General features: G+C 34.7%; 1 protein-coding gene across 39 annotated transcripts in view; it reads right to left on the reverse strand.

Annotated features, from left to right (window-relative positions):
- SOX5 (SRY-box transcription factor 5) overlaps window positions 1-23,739 on the reverse strand; it is a 964,448-nt gene that overhangs the window by 317,794 nt on the left and 622,915 nt on the right. For 32 of the 39 annotated variants that reach the window (XM_048216852.2, XM_044385168.3, XM_057303269.1 and 29 more), the window contains one exon: window positions 23,130-23,361. In XM_048216852.2, the coding sequence (XP_048072809.1) occupies window positions 23,130-23,361 (232 nt within the window). The remainder of the gene's footprint in view (window positions 1-23,129; window positions 23,362-23,739) is intronic. The other 7 variants (XM_048216855.2, XM_048216858.2, XM_048216857.2 and 4 more) reach the window with 1 other exon arrangement.

Raw genomic sequence — 23,739 nt, forward strand, 5'->3', positions numbered from 1 at the left:
TTAGTATTAAATATTAAAAAAATTTTCTTCAACTTAAAAGTTTACTTGTTTTTTTTTTTAATTTTAAAAGAAATCAAAACATTTTTATTGGCCCCTGAAAGTACTGTGAGCTCTAGCCACTGTGCTTACAGTGCCCCATGAATAATATGGCCCTGTGTATGACAACAGGTTTCCTCCCCACCTATCTTTTCTTTCTTCTGATTATTAGAATATTTAGCAGTGTAACCTCTTTGCAAAGTTTGATTTCACATAAGCATTATATTATATTTATTCTCACTGAATCTTCTGTACATATTATACTTATGAACTTACATATCTTCAACCTGCCGACTCATGATTTTATGAGCTTTCATCATAAATGTTCAAAAATATAAGCGCAAACATACATATAACCAGACTGCTGTCCTTCTTCCAGAAGTTATGTTATCTGTCATTAAAAGACCTAAAAAATATAGTTTCTCTTATGATTTCATGTGAGAAAAAACATTCAAAAAATTGAAAACCACATACACAACCTGTATTATAAACTTCAAAGTTCTAAGAAACTGGATCTTAATTGCTCTCACCACAAAAAAAGAAAGGATAATTATGTGCTATGACAGAGTTTTTAGTTAACACTACGGTGGTAATCATTTTGCAATACATAAATGCATCAAATCAACAAACTGTACTCCTTATACTCACACAATGTTATATGCCTATTATATCTCAATGAAAAATTTAAAAAATAAAAATTTAAAAACTATATATTTGTTCTGGGTACAGAATGGCAGAACTATAAAAAACTGGTTAACTAATTCACATTTAAAGTTTTTTAATGACTTTATTGGAGTATGAAATCACAAATACTTAGTATATATGTTTGTGATCATATTAGCATTTAGCTGGACTATTTGGTAACTAGTTCACTATATAACTTGGGAGTTCTTTCACTAAGTTATTAATGCATGCTTGATTTTAGAACAATTGGGAAAATGGCTGTCTTCAAAAGAATTCTGAAGTCTGTCTATAGAACTATACAAGAAAAGGAGGCACAAACCTAGCCAGCTATGTTAGCCAGATATACCTGGGAAATCAAAGAAATGATGATTGTCTTCATATTCAGGGACCAATTAAAGCTAAACCAGTAGAATAAAATGTTTCCACCAAATGCACAGACAACAAAATGACCTTTGCTCTCAAAATCTCTAAACCTGTAAAATATTAGCAAAGTTGAGTTTATTATCTTACTTTCCTCACAAGAGACAGCTTTAGCAGATGTAAAAGATTTGTAAAAGTTATATTATTTTTAGCTAATAAGCAAAAAAAGTTTTTCACTGTAATTCAGGTTTGATATTCGTGTTCCTTATTAAATTGATATCTCTGAGCATTTGATTCCAGGGCCAAGAATTAACTGCAATGTCACTGCTGACACCAAAAATAAACCACTTATTTACATGTTAATGAACCTTTATTATAAAGTACCAGTTTGTATGTCTGCCAGCCAAGCAAATCATTCTCATTAACACCTCAATTACAAATTCTTTGCATACACTCTAATTTCCATACTATATTTGTTCTTATATCAAATAATCTATTATTTCTGCTTTAGATTAGATTTTTTTTTCTTTGTTACAAAGGACCTATAGGAGCCTATTGGTAAACGATTACTACCACTGTGGAAAGGGCACTATAAAGCACATGTGGATGAATTTTGTTAAAGAGATTCATGGAGCAAGTTTGAAAAATCATATGTGGTTAACTGGTCATTATGCTACCAATATCTAACTTATTATTTAATAAAGAACTTTCTGATAATTTGATTATAAAAGACTTTCAGGATCGAGGAAGATGGCAGCAGAGCAGGAAGACCCTAAACTCCCCTTGTTCCACAAATACAACTAGATCGCTATCAAATCATCCTAAATACACCAGAAATCGACCTGAAGACTAGCAGAATAAACTTCACAACTCAAGGTAGTGAAAAGGTCACACTGAGGAAGAGGGTCACAGGTGCTTTGACAGTTATGATGAAAGATGCAATAAAACCAAATCTCTCTCTCTCTCTCTCTCTCTCTCAAACACACACACACACACACACACACACACACACACACGAGAGAGAAAGAGAGAGAGAGAGACTTTTATCAGATGGACTTTACCATTGAGCTAAAGGCTCTTTCGTAAAAGTATGGTTAGCTATGAGACTCTATTCAGTGAATTTTTTGAGTTAAAAAAAAAAAAAGATTGAATATTAGATGCTTAAAAGATGATGGTTCACAAAACTACATTCTGTTGTGTAATAAGTCAAGAATGAGAAATAAGCATAAGAAAATGTATAAAGCCAAATCATGTGGGAAAGAAAATGGAAAGATGAGAATAATTTTTCTCTGGCCTAGAAACTTAAAGACAATTCATTTCCAGTAAGATTGGAAATAATATATTTTCATCCAAATTCCTAGGTTAAAAAATCTCATGAAAATGGTATTTTAATATTAATTTATTTATGTTTAATAAATTGACACCACAGCTACTCAAAGAGGAAATCAATCCCAGTGCTGCATTTTGTCCAAGGGCAGTCGTTGCTGGTTGTAGACTCTTGGCAGCAGCAAGGCAATCAGGTTCAGTGAAGCTCTAAAATACAGAAGACTACCATCCAGCTGCTTTTAGATATCTCTATGGTGCTTGAGAAGGACCCAATAAAACTACTGTCTTTTAAAAATTCCCCTAAAATAAAAGGTAACACCAAGAGAACATTTGGTAAAACACAATAGGTTTCTTCCAGTAGTTAAAGACCTAACATGTAGAAATTTGAAATATTATAAGTAGCAACTTAGAAGAAAATTTAACCCCAAACTAGAGTTATAGTAAGGGTGATAGAGTGAAAAGATGATCCCAAGATGATCTAGAACCCAAGAGGAAATCAAAGAGGCATGAGGTAAAGTCCAAGGTTACAGCTGGGTAAAAATATACCCCCCAGGGTGACTAAACCTGAACAAAATTTGAAGTAGTCCTCAGAGAAAGGATTAGTCCTTTAAATCATGAGAAAGTGCTCTGAAAAGTCACACTGTGCCTAAAGCAAACTCCTTGGAGTCCTGTATCCGAACTATTTTCCAACTCAAAACACTGAGTACCAAAAGGAGGGAAAAGGCAATAGGAATTTGTTGGGTGCATACTCATTTAAAGTTCAAAAACTGTGGCCTTTACTTGCTTTAATCAGTCATTTTCTAGTACAGTGAGGAGGTTAAGAGTGAGCCATCAGTCTCCATCCCATTAGGGTTCCAGCTCAAGGTTATGCCCATATGATAGTTGATTTTCTTGGCATGTTTTATTTTTTTTTCTTGGCATATTTTAAATTGAAAATATGTAACTTACCTAATGTTAGACCTGTAACAAATAAGAGGGTAAAAGGGAGTTTTACTCTGTCCACAAAGGAAGTGAGCAACCTTAAAACAAAGACGGAAGTTTCTGTTCAATAATTATGAATTAAAACCTTTTGAGTTAAAAGCAATAACACAAAAAGAGACATTATCAAGAGGAACTGTAAATTTTTCTAAAAAATCAAAGAGCATAGAATCAACTGTTAGTTCGTATCATTAAGAAAGTTGTCTGATGAAAAGTTCTCTTTAGGACACGTAAAGGCTTTAGATCATTTTCAGTTCTACAATTCCAGAAAAATACCCCTACTGTTTATTTCTTGATTAAAATTTCTTAAAATTCTGAGAAAATTCCCTACTTTTTTTTTTCCTTGAGTTAAAAGCTCCACTATTTTTTCTTGACAGAAAGAAAGAAAAATGAGGGAGGGAAGGAGGGCAGGATGAAAGGCAGGGGGGAAGTATGGGAAGAAGGAAGGGAAGGAGGCAGAGAGAAACCTGATAAAGTAATATTAAATGCAAGTTGTGAGCAAGCCTGACTTGTCCCTAACTTGAAAGGAAACTAGAGAATTTCACTATTAAGTCTGAAGCAGTTGTTAGAGATAACACAAGCATCACTCTATCAACTATTTCCAAAGACTTTATATAAGAGTGGATGCTGAATTTTATCAAATATCTTTCTGAGAATTTTCATATAGATTTCTTTTTGAGCCAGTGAGAATATAGACAAGGGGATAGTGAAGCTTCTCTATAAAAGGCCAAAAAGTAAACATTTTCAGCTTTAGGGCCACAGGGCCTCTGTTGCAATTATGGTACTCTGCCATTGACCCACAAAAGCAGCCGTAGACAATAGTAAAGTAACTGGCATGGCTCTCTTCAATAAAGGTGTTTTTTTTTTGGGGGGGGGGGTTGTTTTTTTAAACACAAATATAGCCAGCAGGCTATATTTGCCAACAAGCCAGTTTGACCCTTAATAAAGATTATGATATAATCATATCATATTATATAATATATATTTCTCTCTCTGAATTCACCAAAATTACTCTTTTTAAGTATGGTCTATCAAAAGTGTAATAAAAGGGACTGATAACTTTCTCTAATATTTGTTTTTAGAATTTCTGCATCTATATTCAAAGTGAGATTGCACTTATTTTCTTTTGTGTTGGTTTGGTAGTATAGTTATGCTAAGCAGAAATTTTTTTTGTTTTGTTTTGTTTTGTTTGCTTTTATTTTCGGGTCTAGAAGAAAGTTTTATACATCATGGGAATTTTCAGTTTCTTAGAAGTTGAAAATATTTGGCAGGTTATAGGTGGCATTTTTGGAGATTATTCTGTGACTTAAAAAAAAGTCTTATTGATAGAGTGTTTAGTTTTCTTATTTTATTTGTAGTCCTATAAAATCATATATTTCAACAAAATTCTCATCTCTATTAATGAATAATTTTATACAGCCACATTTGCCAGTATGTGTTCAATAGAATATTACTTTCCCAGTGATTGATTCAAGAGGCTATATATTAAAGGAGGGTTCTATGAATGATTAAGCATGGAAAACACTATGCGAGATAAAGCTAATTAGCTCTCTGAACAACAGGGCTGACTTCTCAGAACGTTTAATACACAATGTGAAATCTGAATATCAAAAGGTGGGATCATGAATTACATTATGAAATACTTCCCTAATTGATTTGACTACAGAATCTTTGTCTTGGACATTGTATGGTTCAAGTGTTCTTTAGGACATAATTTTGAAAATCCTAGAATAGACTATGACAATTTATAATATCTCTCTAACTGTAATAACATCACCCTTTATCAGTTATATTTTTGTGTATTTGTGTTTGCTCTTTTTTTTTTAAGATTTCATTTATTTATTTGACACAGAGAGAGAGAGAGAGCACAAGCAGCCAGACCAGAAGGCAGAGAGAGAAGGAGAAACAGGCCCCCCACTGAGCAGAGAGAAGGATGGAGAGCCAGATGCTGAGCTTGATCCCGAGACCCTGGGCTCACGACCTGAGCCACAGGCAGATGCTTAACCGACTGAACCACCCAGGTGCCCCTCTTTCTCATTTATTAATCTAGAGAAGAGTTTGCCTAATTTTCTCCCAGTTCATTTATTTCTTTCCTTACATCTGTCAGTCTCTGTTCTAAGCCTTTATTGGGGTTATTTTATGATAATGCTTTTCTGCCTCTAAAGTTAATTGTTTTGTGCTTTTTTCCTCTCATTCATTCTATTTAATAATAAAGGCACTTGGGGGTGGGGGTACGGGTGAAGGGATTAAGAGGTACAAACTTGCAATTATAAAATAAATAAGTCACAGGGATAAAATGTGCAGCATGGGGAATACAGTTAATAACACTGCAATAACTTTGTATGTGACAGATGGTAACTACATTTATTGTGGTGCGCACTGCATAATGTAATGTAATTGTTGCATCACTATGTTGTGCACTTGAAACCAATATAACATTGTATGTCAATGATACCTCAATAAAAATGATAAAAAGAGTGAAAGAACAAAAGAATGAAAGAACTAACTAAATAGTGGAGGAAATCGTAATTTTAAAAAAGTTAAAACTATTAATGTTCATGTAAAAATGTTTAAAGAAGCTGGGATGTGCAAAAAAAAATTATCAAGGTACTCTTACCTACTTACCTACTATTAGAACTTTCATCCTTTCACCCAAATTTTGATATGTAATAATTGATGCTGTTATCTTAAGTAGCTTATAGTTTTGATTTTTTTTAAGATTTTATTTTTAAATAATTTGTACACTCAACATGGGGTTTGAACTCAGATCCCTGAGATCAAGAGTCATATGCACTTTTGACTAAGCCAGCCAGGCACCACTGTAGTTTTGATTTTTAACACAAGAATTATTTAGTGGTGTACTTTTTAAAAATTTTCAATTGACCTACATGTAAATATTAAGTCTACCTTATTAATTATATTTATCACTCCCAATGAATTTCTGTTCTAATCCATCTGTGAAAGAGAAAAGGATACTTTAATCTCTATTAATATAATTATATTTTTGTCAACACTCATATTTCCAACATTTTTTTCTCTTTCTATAACTTAATATATTAAAATAACATTTTCCTTTATACAATTTAATGTACAAATATTCATGACATTTTATCTCTATATAACAACATAAAAAGACTCTATCCCAGGATTTTGACTCAGCTTGGTCTGGTCATAGTAACACGACTTCTGATTTCTGTGTGTGTATGTCTACTATATTTTTACCTTTCTTTGTACTTTTAACATTTGATGTCATTTTGTTTTATGTCTGACTTTTTTAAGGAACATAAACTATATTTAAACAAATCCAGAAAAATACTAATCTTTTAAAAGGAAAGTTTACCCCTTTACATTTAGTGTGATAACAGACAACTATTTTTGCTTCTTGTTTTACAGGCTTTCTCTGTTTTTTTTTTTTTTTTTTTTTTCTGCTTACATTATTTTCTTCCTTCTTTTTCTCAGGTTTTCTGCTTCTCCTGGAAAATACTAGATCACACTGATTTTCTGAATATTAAGGATATCCTCAATACTCTAGTATTCAAGTATTTCACTAATTTCAGCCCCAAAATAAAGCTCTCTATCATTCTATATTTCTGCTGTTTATGGCTGCCTCTTCATCTGTTCCCCACCTCCTACTTTGGACCTGAGTCAGGAGGTGATACTGAAGTTTGCCAGAGTACTTTCCTGTTAACTTTTTGACATGTTGCTATTTCAGAAGACATAAAGTGACACCTGTACTCCATGACTTCCTATATCAAATTCACAATTTAACTGAAAGAAATCCTCCAAGTTTAATATATAAATGTGCAGAGTGCTCATTAAATATAAACAAATAACAGGGAATGGGAAATGAGGAATAGGGGAAAGGTTAATATTTTTGATAACATCATATCAACTTACATTTAAGTCCTGAATTTAACTAAAAGAATTACTTCTAAATTTTAGAAATAGTTAAATGTAGGAGAAAATAGCTACCTAGAGACCTTTTATTTTAAAAGACGTTCTAATGTATCTAGTCTGATGAAAAAATTCTAGGGAAGAAGAAATTATCAATGGAAAGAATAAGGAGGAAAACACTGAGTTCATTAGTTACTCTTTACTCCTAACTCCCAGATAATATATAACATACAAAGGCAACATGGTACAAATTTTGGTCATTTTCTTTCTTTTCTAAACTTTTTTTGTCTTTTCCTTTCTTTGAAGAAACACCATGTTTACGACAATATTGAGCATAAGCAAACTACCCTGATATTAAAGATTCTCTGTCAGTCAAACAGTATGGTACACCAGGATATTGTAGGAAGAATTTAACTAGTCAGGCCACTCCTAAATTAATGTGTATGGTCTTTTTCATGGTTCTGACAACATGTTGACTTGGGAAAAGTGAGGAAAGAGGAGAGTGGGCATGAGGAAGCAACTTATCAAGAAAAAAAGGAAAAAAATGCATTGCCTCTGTTCCATATCCCTTGTAAGCTGAACAACAATCTTTCTGTGTTTCCAGGGTCTGGACTCTGGATCCAGAGTACTGGAGAACTGAACCTCTCATCCTTATACTAGAATTATAGCCAGTCTATGGCTCAAAAAGTGGCTCCAGGAAAAGGATGCTAGGAGGAACAGTTTTAAGTGACCAGGAGCAGTAGGTGGACTACAAGGTGAATTACAATGTGGCAGCCCTGTGAAAACTCTCCAAGACAGACTTGGTGAATACATTTTCTGATTATAAAATAACCACAATCATAACTGTGTCTATAAGTCAGTATCTTGCTTGTTAGATATATAGCCCCAGTGTGAGGATGTACCCTGGTAATACCCAAAGACAGAATTAAGCTCTAGACAAGTAATCATCTATTTTGGTAGCTCAGGACCCTTGGAGAATATAATGAAAACTATGGACCTTCTCTCTAGGAAAATTTGTGAGTGAGTATATCACAGAGGTTTTTTTTGGTGGGGGGGTGTTACAAATTCCACAAAGCTCACCCTACAAGCCTTAAAGTGATTTAACACACAGATGGAAAATACTTGCTCTAGAGGTTAGTGAGGAAGCAGTTCATAGCGCTACACTTTAAAGATGGAGAGTCTTCAGCTGGAGACATATAGGAATAGACACTCATGTGATTCTGAAGCTTTACTTTGCCCTTTCCTTTGATTCAAATTTCAATAGCACGTACCGATCACAGAAAAAAAAAAAATATCTCTCTATATATATACACATTGGATTTTGACTGGTTTATCAATATTTAAGATAGGAGAAAAATAGTGTATTTCCTATATGTTGAACTTAGAAAATACACGAAGGGAACAGCTGCAGGCTGGCAGAGGGATGAAGCAAATTAATCTCATGACCTTCTCTCTCTCTCTCCCTCCTCTTTTAATAAAGTAATTTTAAAAATCTGAAGAATGAAGCAGTACCTGGTAAGCTCTGGGAAGAAGAGATAACTTGGGTGCTTCTATTTAAGGCATAATCCTCTTGCTAGTTCTCTTGGGCTATCCCTCTACCTGATGAGTGGGAGAACCAGTCTCTGAGCCTTATTTCCCCCTATCTCTTCACCACCCACCAAATCTTATGGAAAGTATAGAAATTAACTCTTACGCAAATTAATAGGCTATTTGTAGAATAATAAGGGATTAAAATGACAAGACAGCGAATATATTCTTAATTCCAATGTATAAAGATGACATGTCATTTTTAGAACATTGGATAAATAAAATCTTATTATTCTACCCAAAATGGCCATTTGATCTAATTGCACCCTATCTGTTGTAGCCTTAATATAAAAAATATTTTTTCTATAATAATTTTAAAATGGCCACTGTCTAACCCCCAAATACTTTAAGGGTATAAGGGGAGAAAAAGAGAGAATGAGAATGAGAGAGAGAGAGAGAGAGAGAGAGAGAGAGAGACTTAAATGACATCTCTCTTCTAGGCAGCAATTTCCCCAGATGAAGAGGTCACCACTGTTTAACAGTGTGCTGCCATGTTAATTTAGTATGACAAGATAAAGCAGTAATCTCGGCTCGTGGAGGCTGTAAACCGCCTGCTATCCGGGGACATGCTCAAGTCGATTTGCACTGTATATCACTTTATACAATTGCCATGACAAAGCCCCCTGAGTTCTCACATGTAAATCTCTCTATCCTTCTCTTCCTGTAGCCCCCTATTTTCCATTCCCTCCCAATTTCTTTCTCCCTGGCTTCATGTCCAGGTAGACCACATCCACTCAGCACTAATCTCTGAAAACATAATGCTCTGCATATGACAAGGGACACACAACACACACCTCTCTCACAACCACTCTGTCAAGTCCCCCGATTTAAGAGAAGATGTTCAGGGACTTAGATAATCCATTGATCCCACTCGCATCGGCTTTTATATTTCAGTCTGCCGTGTTAAGTTGTCAAGGGGAGCGATTAAACTGATGTTCCGTGATTCGAGATTTACTTTCCTAGGAATGATACTTTTTACAGCTTGTCTCACTAAGTTCTGCTTAAAGATTATCCCTAAGAAAGCTGATGTATCTTTACTGGTATAAATCTAGTAATAAAACTCTAAAGTGTTTTAGGTAAGGACATTTTGGAGATATTCAGGGTTATAAACATAAGAATGTAAAACTGAATTAAATTTGGATTTTTAAAAAATGTCATCTGTGTAGTTCTCTCTGCATGAAGCAAAAACACCATATGTAAAAAAGGGGGAAAAACATGTTTCTATCTATGTAAAACAAAAATAATTATAGAACCACTGAAGAGGACATAAGCGAACAGGGAAGAGTTTGTATGATAGGAAATAAAAAGATCACATGAAGCACATTAGGAAAGTGACAAGTCAAAGTTTTATCCAATAAAACAAAAGCAGAGATACATGTTTAATCATCAAGAATTAACGGCTAGAAATATACACATTTTGGTTAGGTGTGCTAGTTTTAAACGTGACATGTCAGATTTCTGAGAGGTCGAGCTAATATACTCTACAAATCTATTTGTATAGTGCCTCTTACTCATATCTCAGCTTTTTTACATCATCTCAAGCTGCCCTTATGGGTAAACAGAAATGAGAGATCAAAGGACTAAAAAGCAATATACACAACGCTAATAAACAAAGGACCGAATCCCCCCAGAGGACCTCTAAAATTCATGAAATCAAATAGGAATTTTAAAACATACTGAAATGTTAAAAAAATAAAAAAGAGTATGCTAATAAAACCATAGTAACAAACATGAACCTTATTAACCACGTCCTAAAAGAAAAATCATTATGTGTCTTCAGGATATTCATGCCAGAAAAACTGAACAATTTTAAATATGCTCTTTTCCAAAATATTTTTGCTGGTGTGTGTGTGTGTATGTGTGTGCACGCTCCTGTTGCTTTCCTTAGGTAAACAATCTGAAGAAATAGAACAGGTGAAGCCACAGAAGAATGCTGTGATCTATGAGTTATCTGCACAGCAACTGGGCTGAGAGAATTAGAAGGGGGACAGAAAGGGAGATCACATTAACTGAATATTCACTATACAACAAGCTCTGTGGTAGGTAATTACTTCATATACTTGTTACATCATCTGCCTATGTGTTAAGTAGTATTGCAACATGTAGATAAGGAAAGTTGCGCTCAGAATATCTTCTATGAGCCCACGTTTTGGAGACATTCATTCATCCATTCAACTGTTTGGAGACAATTGCCATGTGTCAGCCACTGCGCCAGACTCTAGGGACCCAGTGCTGAACAAGACAGACATATGACCCCAAAGATAACATAGAACTTTCTCCTTTAAATGAGTTTACATCTCACGTTCAAGGCAAATTACGTTCAAAGATACTGACAGAACTTACTGGTAAGAACACTGAACCAGTTAAAATGGGATGGGAATGTGGGTAATAATCCTCCAGGTGACTAAAAGGAAATCATGACTACTAGAAGCCCCCCAAAACCCACAGTGTTTTCTTCTGGTAATTCATAGTCATTAGTCAATGGAACATAAACTACTCAAGAACTATAGCATCTATTAAGACCTTGCTATGTGTCAGGCACCGTTCAAGGCCACTTACGAGAATTCTATTTTATCTTCCTAACACCTGTGTATATTCAGAGGTTCAATTAGTATCCTTGTTTTCAGATGAGAAAACAAAGGCACAGAGAGACACCACAAAACTTAGATGCCTTAGAAAATGTGGAATTTATTGAAACCCAAGCATTCAAGGGTGAGTTTAGGCTCTTTACCACCACATTCTACATCTCTTATCGAAGTGCAGTTCTGACTTGGCTTAGGTATATTTTTCTTGCAGTGGTGGTGGTACTAGTTGCTGTTGATGAATAGCCTTAATAACATTAAGCAAAAATCTGGCTGCCGTTGAACAATACTGATGATAATTGAATCTGTCATAAATATGTGACAGAGACAGTATCTCAGATTGATAATGATGTCCTTTTTTAATAGTTAAAAATTAAAAATAAAAACATTTAATGACAATAGATTAAGGTTTCTATTGGACTTCTCATTTCAAAAGTATTCTTCCTTAGCTTTAGACTTTCTGGTAGGTTACTTAAATTTGTAAGAATTGAAAGCATCTGACATTTAATACAATGCACCGTTCTTCTCCTAGATCATAGAACTTAAATATGCCTTTAGGCACTCACTTAACTAGTAATTAATATTTACTAAGTTCCTGCTATATCCCAGGCACTCACTTAACTAGTAATTAATATTTACTAAGTTCCTGCTGTATCCCAGGCTTTATGAATACTGACTTCCTTAAACATAACACTCTCTCAGTTAGATGTTATTCTAACTAATCCCCATTTTACAGATGGCAAAAATAAGGTACAGAAAATTTCCATAATTGCCAAGTGCCATAAAATATTAAACAGCAGAATCTGGAATTTATTCAGTAATTTTGTCAGCTAGTGCCATGTGCTAAACCACTATGCTATGCCAACAGTCTAATAGCCAGAGTACGAATTAATACTAATCTTTATGTGAAAGGTTTAGCAAGTAATCCTTTAAAAACCCATATATTGCCCAACAGCTATGCAGAACTTCTAGTACCATTCTGAAATAGCTAAATCTCAGTCCATTTGAAGCCAGATAAAAAGACAAAAAAATAAGTCATCTCTGAGTTAAGGTACAACAGTCAAGCAACAACTGTTCTATCTGAATTCCCCACATGTATTTTTTTTTTTTTTCAGATTTTATTTATTCATTTGACAGAGAGAGAGACAGCCAGCAAGAGAGGGAACACAGGCAGGGGGAGTGGGAGAGGAAGAAGCAGGCTCCCAGCAGAGGAGCCCGATGTGGGGCTCGATCCCAGGACTCCAGGATCACACCCTGAGCCGAAGGCAGCCGCTTAATGACTGAGCCACCCAGTTGCCCCCCCACATGTATTTCTAAAGACTTTTAAAATTATTTATTCCGGGATGCCTGGTGGCTCAGTCGGTTAAGTGTCTGCCTTCAGCTTAGGTCATGATCCCAGGGTCCTGGGATGGAGTCAGGCATCGGGCTCCCTGCTCGGTGGGAAGCCTGCTTCTCCCCTGTTTGCTGCTCCCTCTGCTTGTGCTTGCTCTCTCTTTCTCTGACAAATAAATAAATAAATAAATAAATTAATTAATTAATCTATCTTTAAAAAAACAAAATAAAATTATTTATTCCGATTTATTCCAATAAACTATAAAAATAATTTTAATGTTTGTATGAATGGAGATGCAATAAGCACAGTTATTAAGTGCTTGGGTTCCAAAGTCATGAATCCAAACTCTACCACTTACTTATTAGGTAAATTACTTTATCCAAGACTGTTTTCTGCCTGTAAACGGGATAATCACCGTTGTCGAACTCACCGGGTTGATATAAAATTGGCTGAGATAATAAAAACGTAGGGTGGCTGGTACACAGAAAAGATCGAAATATTACACATTCTTATTTTTAATTATTAGATATCATATTCTAAAGAGCACTAACTATTTGAAATCTCCCATATTCGGGATGCTTGGGTGGCGTAGTTGTTAAGCGTCTGCCTTCAGCTCAGGGCGTGATCCTGGTGCTCTGGGATCGAGCCCCACATCAGGCTCCTCCCCTAGGAGCCTGCTTCTCCCTCTCCTACTCCCTGTGCTTGTGTTTTCTCTCTCGCTGGCTGTCTCTCTCTGTCAAATAAATAAATAAAATCTTAAAAAAAAAAATGAAATCTCCCATATTCGAACTGCAACTATCAGACTGCAAATAGGCTATAAAATACATTCACGCAAGACTTTCAAAGTTGCTTTTTTATATTCTAGTGATGACCCTGGGGAAATCAAAATCTCAGATACACAAGAAGCATGTTCTCTGACTCCTGTGTCCCTAGTGTGCAAAGCATGCCAGCTACTGCCACAAAGCCCAAAAATGGAACCTGGTAACCATGTAGCCATCTCCCCCTCTCCAGATACACGTTTACACAGAGGGAAGGGTCCAGTAGTGGCAGCAGAGGTGGTTACCAGGCTTAGCACATTAAGTACACGTATGTTATAATTTATTATAACCTATTTTTTCTTACTCATTAATATAGGTGTGGACTTTTTACATGGTACATATTGTACATTCATACATAAATAAAAAGCTCCTTAATGGTATCTTTGTAGTTATGCTCCTTTTTTTATATCCTACCTCCATCTAAAATTTTTTATTCACTCTTAAATATTATTCTCTCATTTAGGGTTATCGACCAACAAGATTAACTGTTTTATCTCTAGACAGGCTGGATTTTTAAGAGCTAAGAAGAGACACTGAAGTAAACACTGCTTCTCTATATAATGATAACATTGTTTGCTCTGCTGCCACAGAAGCAGCCTTGACTAAATAAGACACAAAATCCAGTCACTTGTGTTCATTTACTTTATCATGTGATGTCAGTGTCACAGAGCTGTCCAAGGCTGCTCTCCTTACATTCACACCTCATCTGCTCACATGGATCATTCCTAAAAACTGGCTATGGGAAAAAACTCAAAAAGCATTTTTGCCTGATTGCAACTGTAAATTTAAGTTAGCTTTACATTTATTTCCCATTTCAAGTAACAAAGAACTTTCAGCTTTCTCCTCTAGACAGCAGAGTAGGGAAAAACATAAAATTTATTTCTAAAACAAAAAATGGGTGAAAAAGGGCACAAAATGATCAAAACTGGCTACATATTAATACACTATCATGCATTCAGTTTTAATGACAGCTTTAATGCCAGTACAAATTATGGGCATCTCAGACCTTGTGGAGGAAGTAAAGAATTTAAACGCACTTAATGCTTTTAAATGCACCTAATGTGGCACAAATACTGTTCATTTTGAATTCAGATTGACATTTCTTAAGGAATCATTTCTCTTGAAAGGACTCACCCTCATCTTACGATTACATTTTCTATATTATTGAATTCCTCTCTATTTTTAAAAAAACTTACCCCCGACCCCCGCCAAATTCAGATATTTGTGTTTATCTGTACTTAATAAGAGAGAAAGCCATATGAGTCTAATTGCCAAAATATCTGAGGAAAAGAAATTAGAATGAAAACCCAGTACTTTCTTACATATTTTTATGACTTCACTTTCTTAAGATCCAAATTAAGTGCCAGTGTTCGTACTTTTTTGAGAAGCTGCTATACAAAGATAATTTTTCTCTTTTTAGGTACGGTGGATAGTTGTATCTAACTGATATAGCCAAGAGGGAATATGGCATATTATTGGAAATATTTTGAGATCCAATTGGCAACTGAGTTACCTAGTCTTGTAGATTTCATTCTAATTCCCAGAATTCAGGCACCAACACTGCAAAATTCTTATTTCTTTTGGATTCCCTTAGGTAAACCCCTTTGCAATTACAAAATAAGAAATAATGACGAACTCATTGCTCTTATCACTCATATTAATACTGTGACACTATCATCAAAATTACTTTCTAGTTATGTAAATAATCTCCATTCCTCAATTTTTACTTTCACCAATCTCCAACTTCTAAAATCTCAAATTTAGGAAAGAAATATGAAGACAAAAAAAAAATAACAGAGTTAAGGAAATAATCAAGAACTGATTGAAAACAGTGACAGAAGCTAGTCAAATAATTTAAAATATAGAAGCTAGTAAAAGGCACCCAAAGACCATAAAGTATCCGCTAAAGCACTAGGTCCCATACATTTGGATTCAATGATAAGCACAATTTCAAAAAATAATTTCAGAACCAATATAGAGTTCTAAGTCCTTTTTTCCCCACCAGTATGTACATTAAAAATGTAAAATTATAATTTACTATCAACGCTGGATCATGAAAGAAAAGTAAAAGAATATGGTTTCTGAATAAACTGAATAAATATGCCACATAGTTTCGTAAAGAACTAACTAAAAATCAGTGAAAGTTTGTCATAGAACCAACTGACCTTTATTAATCACATACAGTAAGAGAAACCTAGGCTGACTGCAGGAAGTTTGGCAAGCCCCCAAGAGGCAATATATGTAAATAAGAAGGAAGTATATATCAGAGCACAATGGTGCTGATTCTCCAACCCTGTCTTCCTTCCTGATAATGGCTCCATTGAGATCCACAAGAGAACCCATTAAGAATGTTCTCTGATGGAAGCAAATTGAAAGAGAGGAAAAAGAGGAGCAAACAAGGAAAAGAATCAAAGGAAGAAAATGAGGAAGAACTGAAAACAAAACATCTAAGATTCAAAATGAAGGTTAGCCCCCAAACTCTGCATTATTTTTAACTTCCAAATACAAATGATTCTATTACGCACGTCCGAGAATAGCAAAGGAGATAAAGATGGACACCTATCCATTTCACAAAATCAGGAACACCATTCGAGTAAGTTTCCAGCACTGCTTCTTCGTGTTCTTGCTATTTCCAATATCCTAGCCAAGTATTTCATCATTCTTTCCACTTCATTCAAGGTGGTCACCCAGATAAAGAAAGGAAACATTTAAAACCCCAACAACTAAAGTAGTTGTTTGTATTCCTATGAATATGAGACATGTATTTCACTAAATTCCCCATATTTTACATTAAGATCCTTACAGTACGCTTTGTCTTCAGTTTTTTGGGTTTTGGGTTTGTTTTTTTTTTTTTTTTTTCACTTTCCCTTTTCTTCTTCCTTAGTTATTTCTTCTGGGAAAAAAAAAATTGTGGCAAAAGCAAAATTACTCTCAAGTATAAACTGAAGACCTTATTTAATGATAATTGATCCAAAGTGTATGTATATTTTTAGTATCTTGGAATCTAATTTTTTTTTGTGGGAGCAATTTCAAATTAATCTATTTTTGATACCCACAAATGAGGTATCTTTCAACTGTGAATCTCCTTAGCACTTGTTAGCCTGTATCAAGGTTCTAATATTTTATATAAAATAATGGCAATTTTCTACTCATCTTATCTTCAACCTATACAAAAAGTTATAAGAAAGAAGAGTCCTTATTCATTTCTCTATCTCTGCTGATAGGTATTCATTGTATATATTTGAGTTGACTCTTTCCACAACACTCCCTATTAAATGAAAGTCATTAAATTCATTAGGCCAAATCTTCTTAAGCAAACAGATTTCCCCCCATTACCACAGCTTTAGAAAGGTCTTGTTTATTCACCTGTCACTGCATAGCACTTTGTGGGGATGCTAACAGTAGACCCTTGTCAAGTATCCTGAACTAGCTCGCAACTCCCATGTAGCACGTTTTTCCCCACCATGGGAGAGTGCATTCCTTAATTTCTCAAGGCACAGTTAACTTTAAACTCAACAGTAGTACTTTAAATACTATGGACATCATATGAATCAAGGTTTTCTCCACTTGATATTCAACCCTTCCCCAACCAGAAGGAAAGGAATTGTAAGGCAAGAGGACAACACGATCTATTGCACAACTTATCTAGTGGCTTTGATGAACCCAACTGATTGTTTTTCACATGTCCTCATTCCTGCTAGTCCTGGGGGTAATTTTCAGAAACAATGCAAGTATAAAGATCGAACCACTTATATTCAAACACAAGCCTTGGATTATATCTAGATAAACAGCTTCATGTGGTATTTTCTGACACCATTTACAGAATAATGTTTGTAACAATGTAATTTCATTGTATGATAAACATCAATTTACCATAAAAAACAAATATAAACGTGTCACCATTTTCACCTTGTTTCAATTGAATTGGCCTTGTTCAGATAAGCAAGCCTATCTCTTACAGAAACAACAGTTTATAGATAAACTGTGTGAAATCGGGTATGTGTGTGTAGAATTACACTGCCTACTATCATAATTTTATACTGCCACACTGCACATATGGCTTCTAAGCTTACTTTATCTGAATCTTTCTGAATCTATTCTCCATGCTATTAAACTGAGCACATTCCACATCGTTCAAAAGTAATTACACTTTTGTCTAGAGTGTAGGAGACTGCTCTCCCTAAACAATGAAATTCTCATTATTAGAACTGGCACAATAACCACACTGGTGTTAACAACAGTATGCATTATACCATCACAATAAGTTATGCTAAGTTTGATGTACAAAGGTAACCAGAAATTTAAAAGCCTATAAAAATTACTATATAGAAATAGGAGTCTTCACCATACCATAATTAAGGTCCTATTCTGTGACTTATTTTTAAATAACACATGCATTTTTCTCTCTTCTTTTGTATATTATCTGAACAGTACTTTATACATAACATTATCCTAGTCAAACTTTGAAGATACATTATTAATAACTATTAGGTTATAAGCAAAGTTTATATAAAGAGTATTTCAAGACACAACTATAATATAGCAATTTAAAATTATTTGGGGGTAAATAAAGAATCCCAGGATTTGACAGTGAACCTGAGCAAGTAAAAACCTCTCTCTGACATGCATTTTATGAATTCCTTCACTGTTTAAGGCTGGGTTTTATACATTGGATGGAGTCTTGCTATAATGTTATACTTGGTTCCCAGCTATATGCCCAACTTCTACAGAAGATCTAACTTAAAAAGACACTTTTTTCTTCTTTTGATGGGCGTCAGGAGGAAACTGACTCACAGTGAATGTTGCTTTATGATAACGAGTGTCTCTGCAATGTTTAAACACATTTACATTAAGATAAATCAAATTATTAAGTCCCAAACAATATCCAGGGGCTTTTTTAAAACAATTCCAAGAAAATATTATCAGTATAAACATTAAATGAGATACTGAAACATATTAAAACTTATTTCCAAATCCAATGGATCTTTAAATGTTAAAAAATTATACACACAGTCTTTATTTCATACAAAATTCAGCTATCTATAAAGTGAGCAACTCAAATTATTTTTTAATAAGAATATTGTACTGTTAAAATAATTATATATTTTAAAAATCAGCATTGGGAGGCAGCCACTCTGTAGTTATACAAAACAATTCATTCAACTCAAGAGGATTTTAAGAAGTCAAAAGAGAGTTTGGCTAAGATAAGAGTATACCTTCTGTGGAAAAAAAAAAAGAAAGAAAGGAAAAAGAGACAATTGACTATTCAGTAACCACAGGTGGTCAAGCCTTTCATTTCACATCACATTTGACACTAGAACAACAACCTAGCCAGCAGAAGTAGTATGCAACCAGACAGAAAATGAGTACCAAAATGGCGACCACAGAGTGCCTTGGCTGCCTCTCCTGCTGCCACTTGATTTCTCTTCATACTCACTCTATTCCCTTCTGGTGCTCATATATAATCACATTGATTGACATGAAGATATGTTCTCAATAGTTCTTTGCACCATGAAATAAATTCATCTGTATCAGAACTATTATTAAAAATGAGCCAGAAATTATAGTAATTCTTGCTTGTCTCTGAAACTCTAAAGTGACAGTCTCCAAACCCATGTTTAAAAAGGAGGGAAGGGGACAGGATGGGTAGATATGATCTCCAGAAAAAATAAAGCCCCGAACTGCCTTTTCACTCATGTCAGAATCAGATTTCTCAACCTTGACTTTCACCTTTTTGAAGATTACCCTGAATAGTGAGTAAACCATTACAAGAATAGAGAGACTTATAGTATTCATACCAGTATAGCTGATGGAAGTTGCTCTTAGTAAGGCACTTAATTTATTTCTCCAAAATATTCAGGCAATAAACACAACTTCAGAAGGGAAGAATTACCTCTTCATCTGACCCAGTTCCAAACACCTGCATACTCTGCATATGAACAAACAACCCTAAATCCTCAAAATCTTTATATGGCAACAGTTGTGAAGTGTACAGAACTTTTATCTCAGAAAATTTTTTCCAACTTAAATGTTATACTGAGAGCATCTCTCTGTAACTTCAAGCCAGCCTTACAGGGATTACTCATCAGTTTTACTTTGTCTCTAAACTATATTGGCAATATAAAATGTGGACCTCTCATTCCTTTTTTAATTTAAGAATAGAGTATGAATGCCACATATAAATAGGCAATGAAATCTGGAAACCTGTTGGTTTTCTTTTTTTCCTAAATTGAACTCTATGATATGGAGACCATGAAAATTGTCTCTGTTTTCAAAGATATTGAACAGAAAACAAAATAGAAAATGTATTTTCCTACTGAAATAAAAGTTTCTGTTAAGTGAACATTACAATGGCCTACTACCCAGAAAAACTATAATGATTTGTGTTGAATAACAATTCTATAAATATATTCAAATCATTTTGATAAATGAATAAAATATATCAATCAGTTTAACAGGTGAATACATCATGGCTATTACACATACTTTCTGCTTTCTGAATATATTACATTAGTACATTCCACTTGAGTTCTTAAATTTCTAGAAAATCAGCATACTTACCATGAATAGTCTTAACAACTTTGCCCAAAACATATTTACTATTTAATCATCCATATGAATTCTGCCATTTAATCAGTAATTATACATTGTCTATTATATGCTAAGTATCAGAAATACAAATATATAATATTCTATATAGTCTATATTAAGTATGTATTAATATAATGATTGTATATTAATATCCTATATTAACATATCATACAATATAATTATATATAATTATATGCAATTCAACAGGAAAGTTAAATTTGAAAAGAGCATTTTCCAGGTAGAAAGAAAGAATAAAGCTGTCACCCAAGTTCACCTGGTATGTTTCTGAACATGCACAAAAAAACTCGGCATGACAAGAATAGTGGGTCCATGGCAAGAAATGACAGGAGAGAAGACCAAGGCCTTAGTTTGATGCTATTCTATACAGAGTTTTATGCTAAGACAAAGAGTTTTAGACTAACTCCTATAAGAACAAGGGCACAAGGTTCCCAAAGTGGGGTAAACAATCCAACTCAGTTTTTAGGGAAACAAGTCCAGTGGATATTGGAAGAAAGACCAGAGAGAGGAGAGGCTAAAAATCTGAGATCCTATGAGAGACTTTTCCGACTGTCTACTCAAGAGATGAAAGCTGATGGAATCAAGAAACATTTCAGGCAGGAACAAATTTAGAAACCAATTAGACATATACAAGAGAAAGTGTCAGCATGTCACTAAAATGTACTTAAAGCATTTGTATCCTGAGATCTGTCTGAGAATCTGATGAAAACCATAATCTTACTCACATGTATGCATAATACAGAATTCTCCATTCATTTTCAGGAGATCCCTTAGACCCTGGCTAAGAACTGTCACTCTAGATGAAGTTGCTTGAGGGAAGGAGTTGTGTTTTATTCAAACCTATTTCCATAGTGCCCCGTAATTACAACAAAAAACTTGGTACAAAGTAGGCAATTTATAGTTTGTATCTAGTTGAACTGAATTCTCCCTTACAAACTGGTTTCATTTTCACTAACATCCTGCATCACAGGATCCTCTCATTCCAACTAGAGAATGTAATTTAATATACTTTTCTTATACCCATCCTTGAGTATACTTAAAATAATCTCTCCTTTATTTTTGTGGTATTCTTCTGGTTATAACTACTTATATTCACTCCTTCAAATTTGTGTGTTTGTATCACAGGAAAACCAAACCAAGAAGCCCTCCCTAAGAGAAGGCAATGGTCAAAATACTGAGAGAAAAGGCATTAGCAGTGCTGCAATGGAGAGTATGATCGCCTTACCCTGTTGAACTGTGTACTACCAATTTCCCCCTTTCTTTTCCTACTTTAACCTTTATGAGAGGAGCCCAAAAAGTTGTATCATTGGACATAACTAATATAAACTCACAGTAGAGAAAAAAAAGTAGGAATTATGGATAGCATGATTTAGCTTGCCAACAAAGAGATAATCAGACAATAAAATATGCATGTGCTCTTGTGAAGAGCTTATAATGTTTATAAGCATGGACTCCAAAGCCAGAATGTCTGGGTAAACAACCCTGGTTCTCCTCTGTAGCAGCTACTATCTGAAGCAAATTATTTAACCTCTGTGTGCCTCAGTTTCCTCATTTATAAAATAGACTAATAATAACACCTCACTGTATTATTGTGAAGGTAACATGAGTTAATATATGTAATGTGATTAAAACACCACACCTGTATAAATGTTACATGGTGTTAGCCGAAATACTATCCTTGAGGGGAAAGTCTTGGCACCTAGTAATATACTCAGTGAAATTTTGACCTATGAGTCTTAAAATGTTGAAAGAGCATTTAAATCTAATGTGAGTGACAAAAAAATAGCATCCATCTCACAGTTATTAGGAGATATCTGATTCTTTTTGTTGATTTAATTCTACATACAGTAATGTAATAACATAAATAAGTGGGCATATTTCAATACCAAGGACATTTATGATATGTAATAATTTTCTAGAGAAAGCAAAAAAAAAAAAAAGCCTTTCACAGAATCAGAGTCATCTTCAAAAGCATGAGATGGTATGAGGAAACGGTTTCGTTGGCGTACTCTGGTTCCAATTAATGGCCCCACTCTCCTTGACGTAGAAGAGGAGAAGGTCACAAAACCACGACATGTACCCAAGCAGCCATGTTGAAAAGGCGAGTGTGGCTTTACTGGCAGCTAAGTGCCCTGCCACTTTGCCAACATGCTGATTCTGTGTACTTAAATTCCTAAGAATGACCTAAAAGTCTTACTAGTGAGTGAGTGAGTGAGTGAGTGAGTGCTTTTAAGCTTCAGCCAAAGACGCTGTGCTGCCTTCTTCCCTCTCATCTGTGAAACCAGTTTCCTAATCACCTGCAATGACAATGATCCAGACTCCAGGATGAAGGGGCAGATAAATTATCCTGAGTTGCAAATTCTGGAATAGGATGCACCAGGTAATTACTGTATCATCAAAACAGCGGCATGAATGAGACTGAGTTAGAAAGTATTGCAGTCACATTAAAAAAACTACAGTTCTATGAAATATGTTCTCCTATAATATTCCCAGTACTGTAAAGGAATACTGGAATCCAATCTGGGCAAAGTAAAAAATGAGAAACACTGATTTATCATGGTGGAGACGTTCAAAATACATTGCACCTCTATCTGGAAAAACTTTTTATTAGAAATACTATGACATCTAACTGTCATGCTAACCAACTTTAAATGTGTTATTTGAACATTATTCTTATACGTATATGTGATTTCTCCTAATTGTGTCACAAAAGCAAAATTCTTGAAAAACAAAAAAAATAGCATATTATGTACTTCCTACTGGAATCATTTACTTATAAAGAATTCTAAGATGTTAGGAGTGAATCTTGTGTCTGGCTGTTAAGTAGATGATAATTACAAAGCAAAGGACTGAAGCCAAACTATTAGAGGAGTAGACTGGTCAAAGAGTGAGTGTAGGCACAAGAGACCATGAGAAACCTACCATTGTATTGTGCTGAGAAGTGGGAGTCCTATGGCCACAAGTCTCTTGCGTCAGCAGAGAAACTGGCTGAAATTCCTCAGAGTGAGGCTTGTTGGGAAAACTCACATGCAAGGGAAGGTGAAAGGCTGGGAGCCCGTCACTCTCCTCTTCTTCCACTTTCTGTCTGCTTGTCACCATGGCTACCTCTCCATCTGCTTCCCCATACGGAGAGGCTGGTCGCTTGGAAGACATCCTGGAAGGAACAAAAGAGGAGAAAATAATGAAACCTCCACATAAATCCTTAATGCCGTCATTGTGTGGTTAGGGGCCATTGTAACAGAAATGCCTTTTTGTGCTGGCAGAGAGCAGGAAACCATCCAAATACCACTGCAAAGCGCACACAATCAGAAACAATGGCCAAGCAGGTAGCAACAGAACAGTGCTTGTTTGTTGTGAGAATAATACACTAATATAGCACTCTCTTGTATTCTGGCTTCTTAAACAAGAGAATTCACCTAAGAACACTGCATAATGAAAGACCATTCCATTTTAGAGGGAAAAAAATACCCATCTAGTTTTACACTTTGATAGACCTTATTGAAGACAGAATATCTATGAATAGCAAATACTG

Source organism: Ursus arctos, unplaced genomic scaffold, assembly GCF_023065955.2.
Source record: "Ursus arctos isolate Adak ecotype North America unplaced genomic scaffold, UrsArc2.0 scaffold_26, whole genome shotgun sequence".
Classification (NCBI taxonomy): Eukaryota; Metazoa; Chordata; class Mammalia; order Carnivora; family Ursidae; genus Ursus; species Ursus arctos.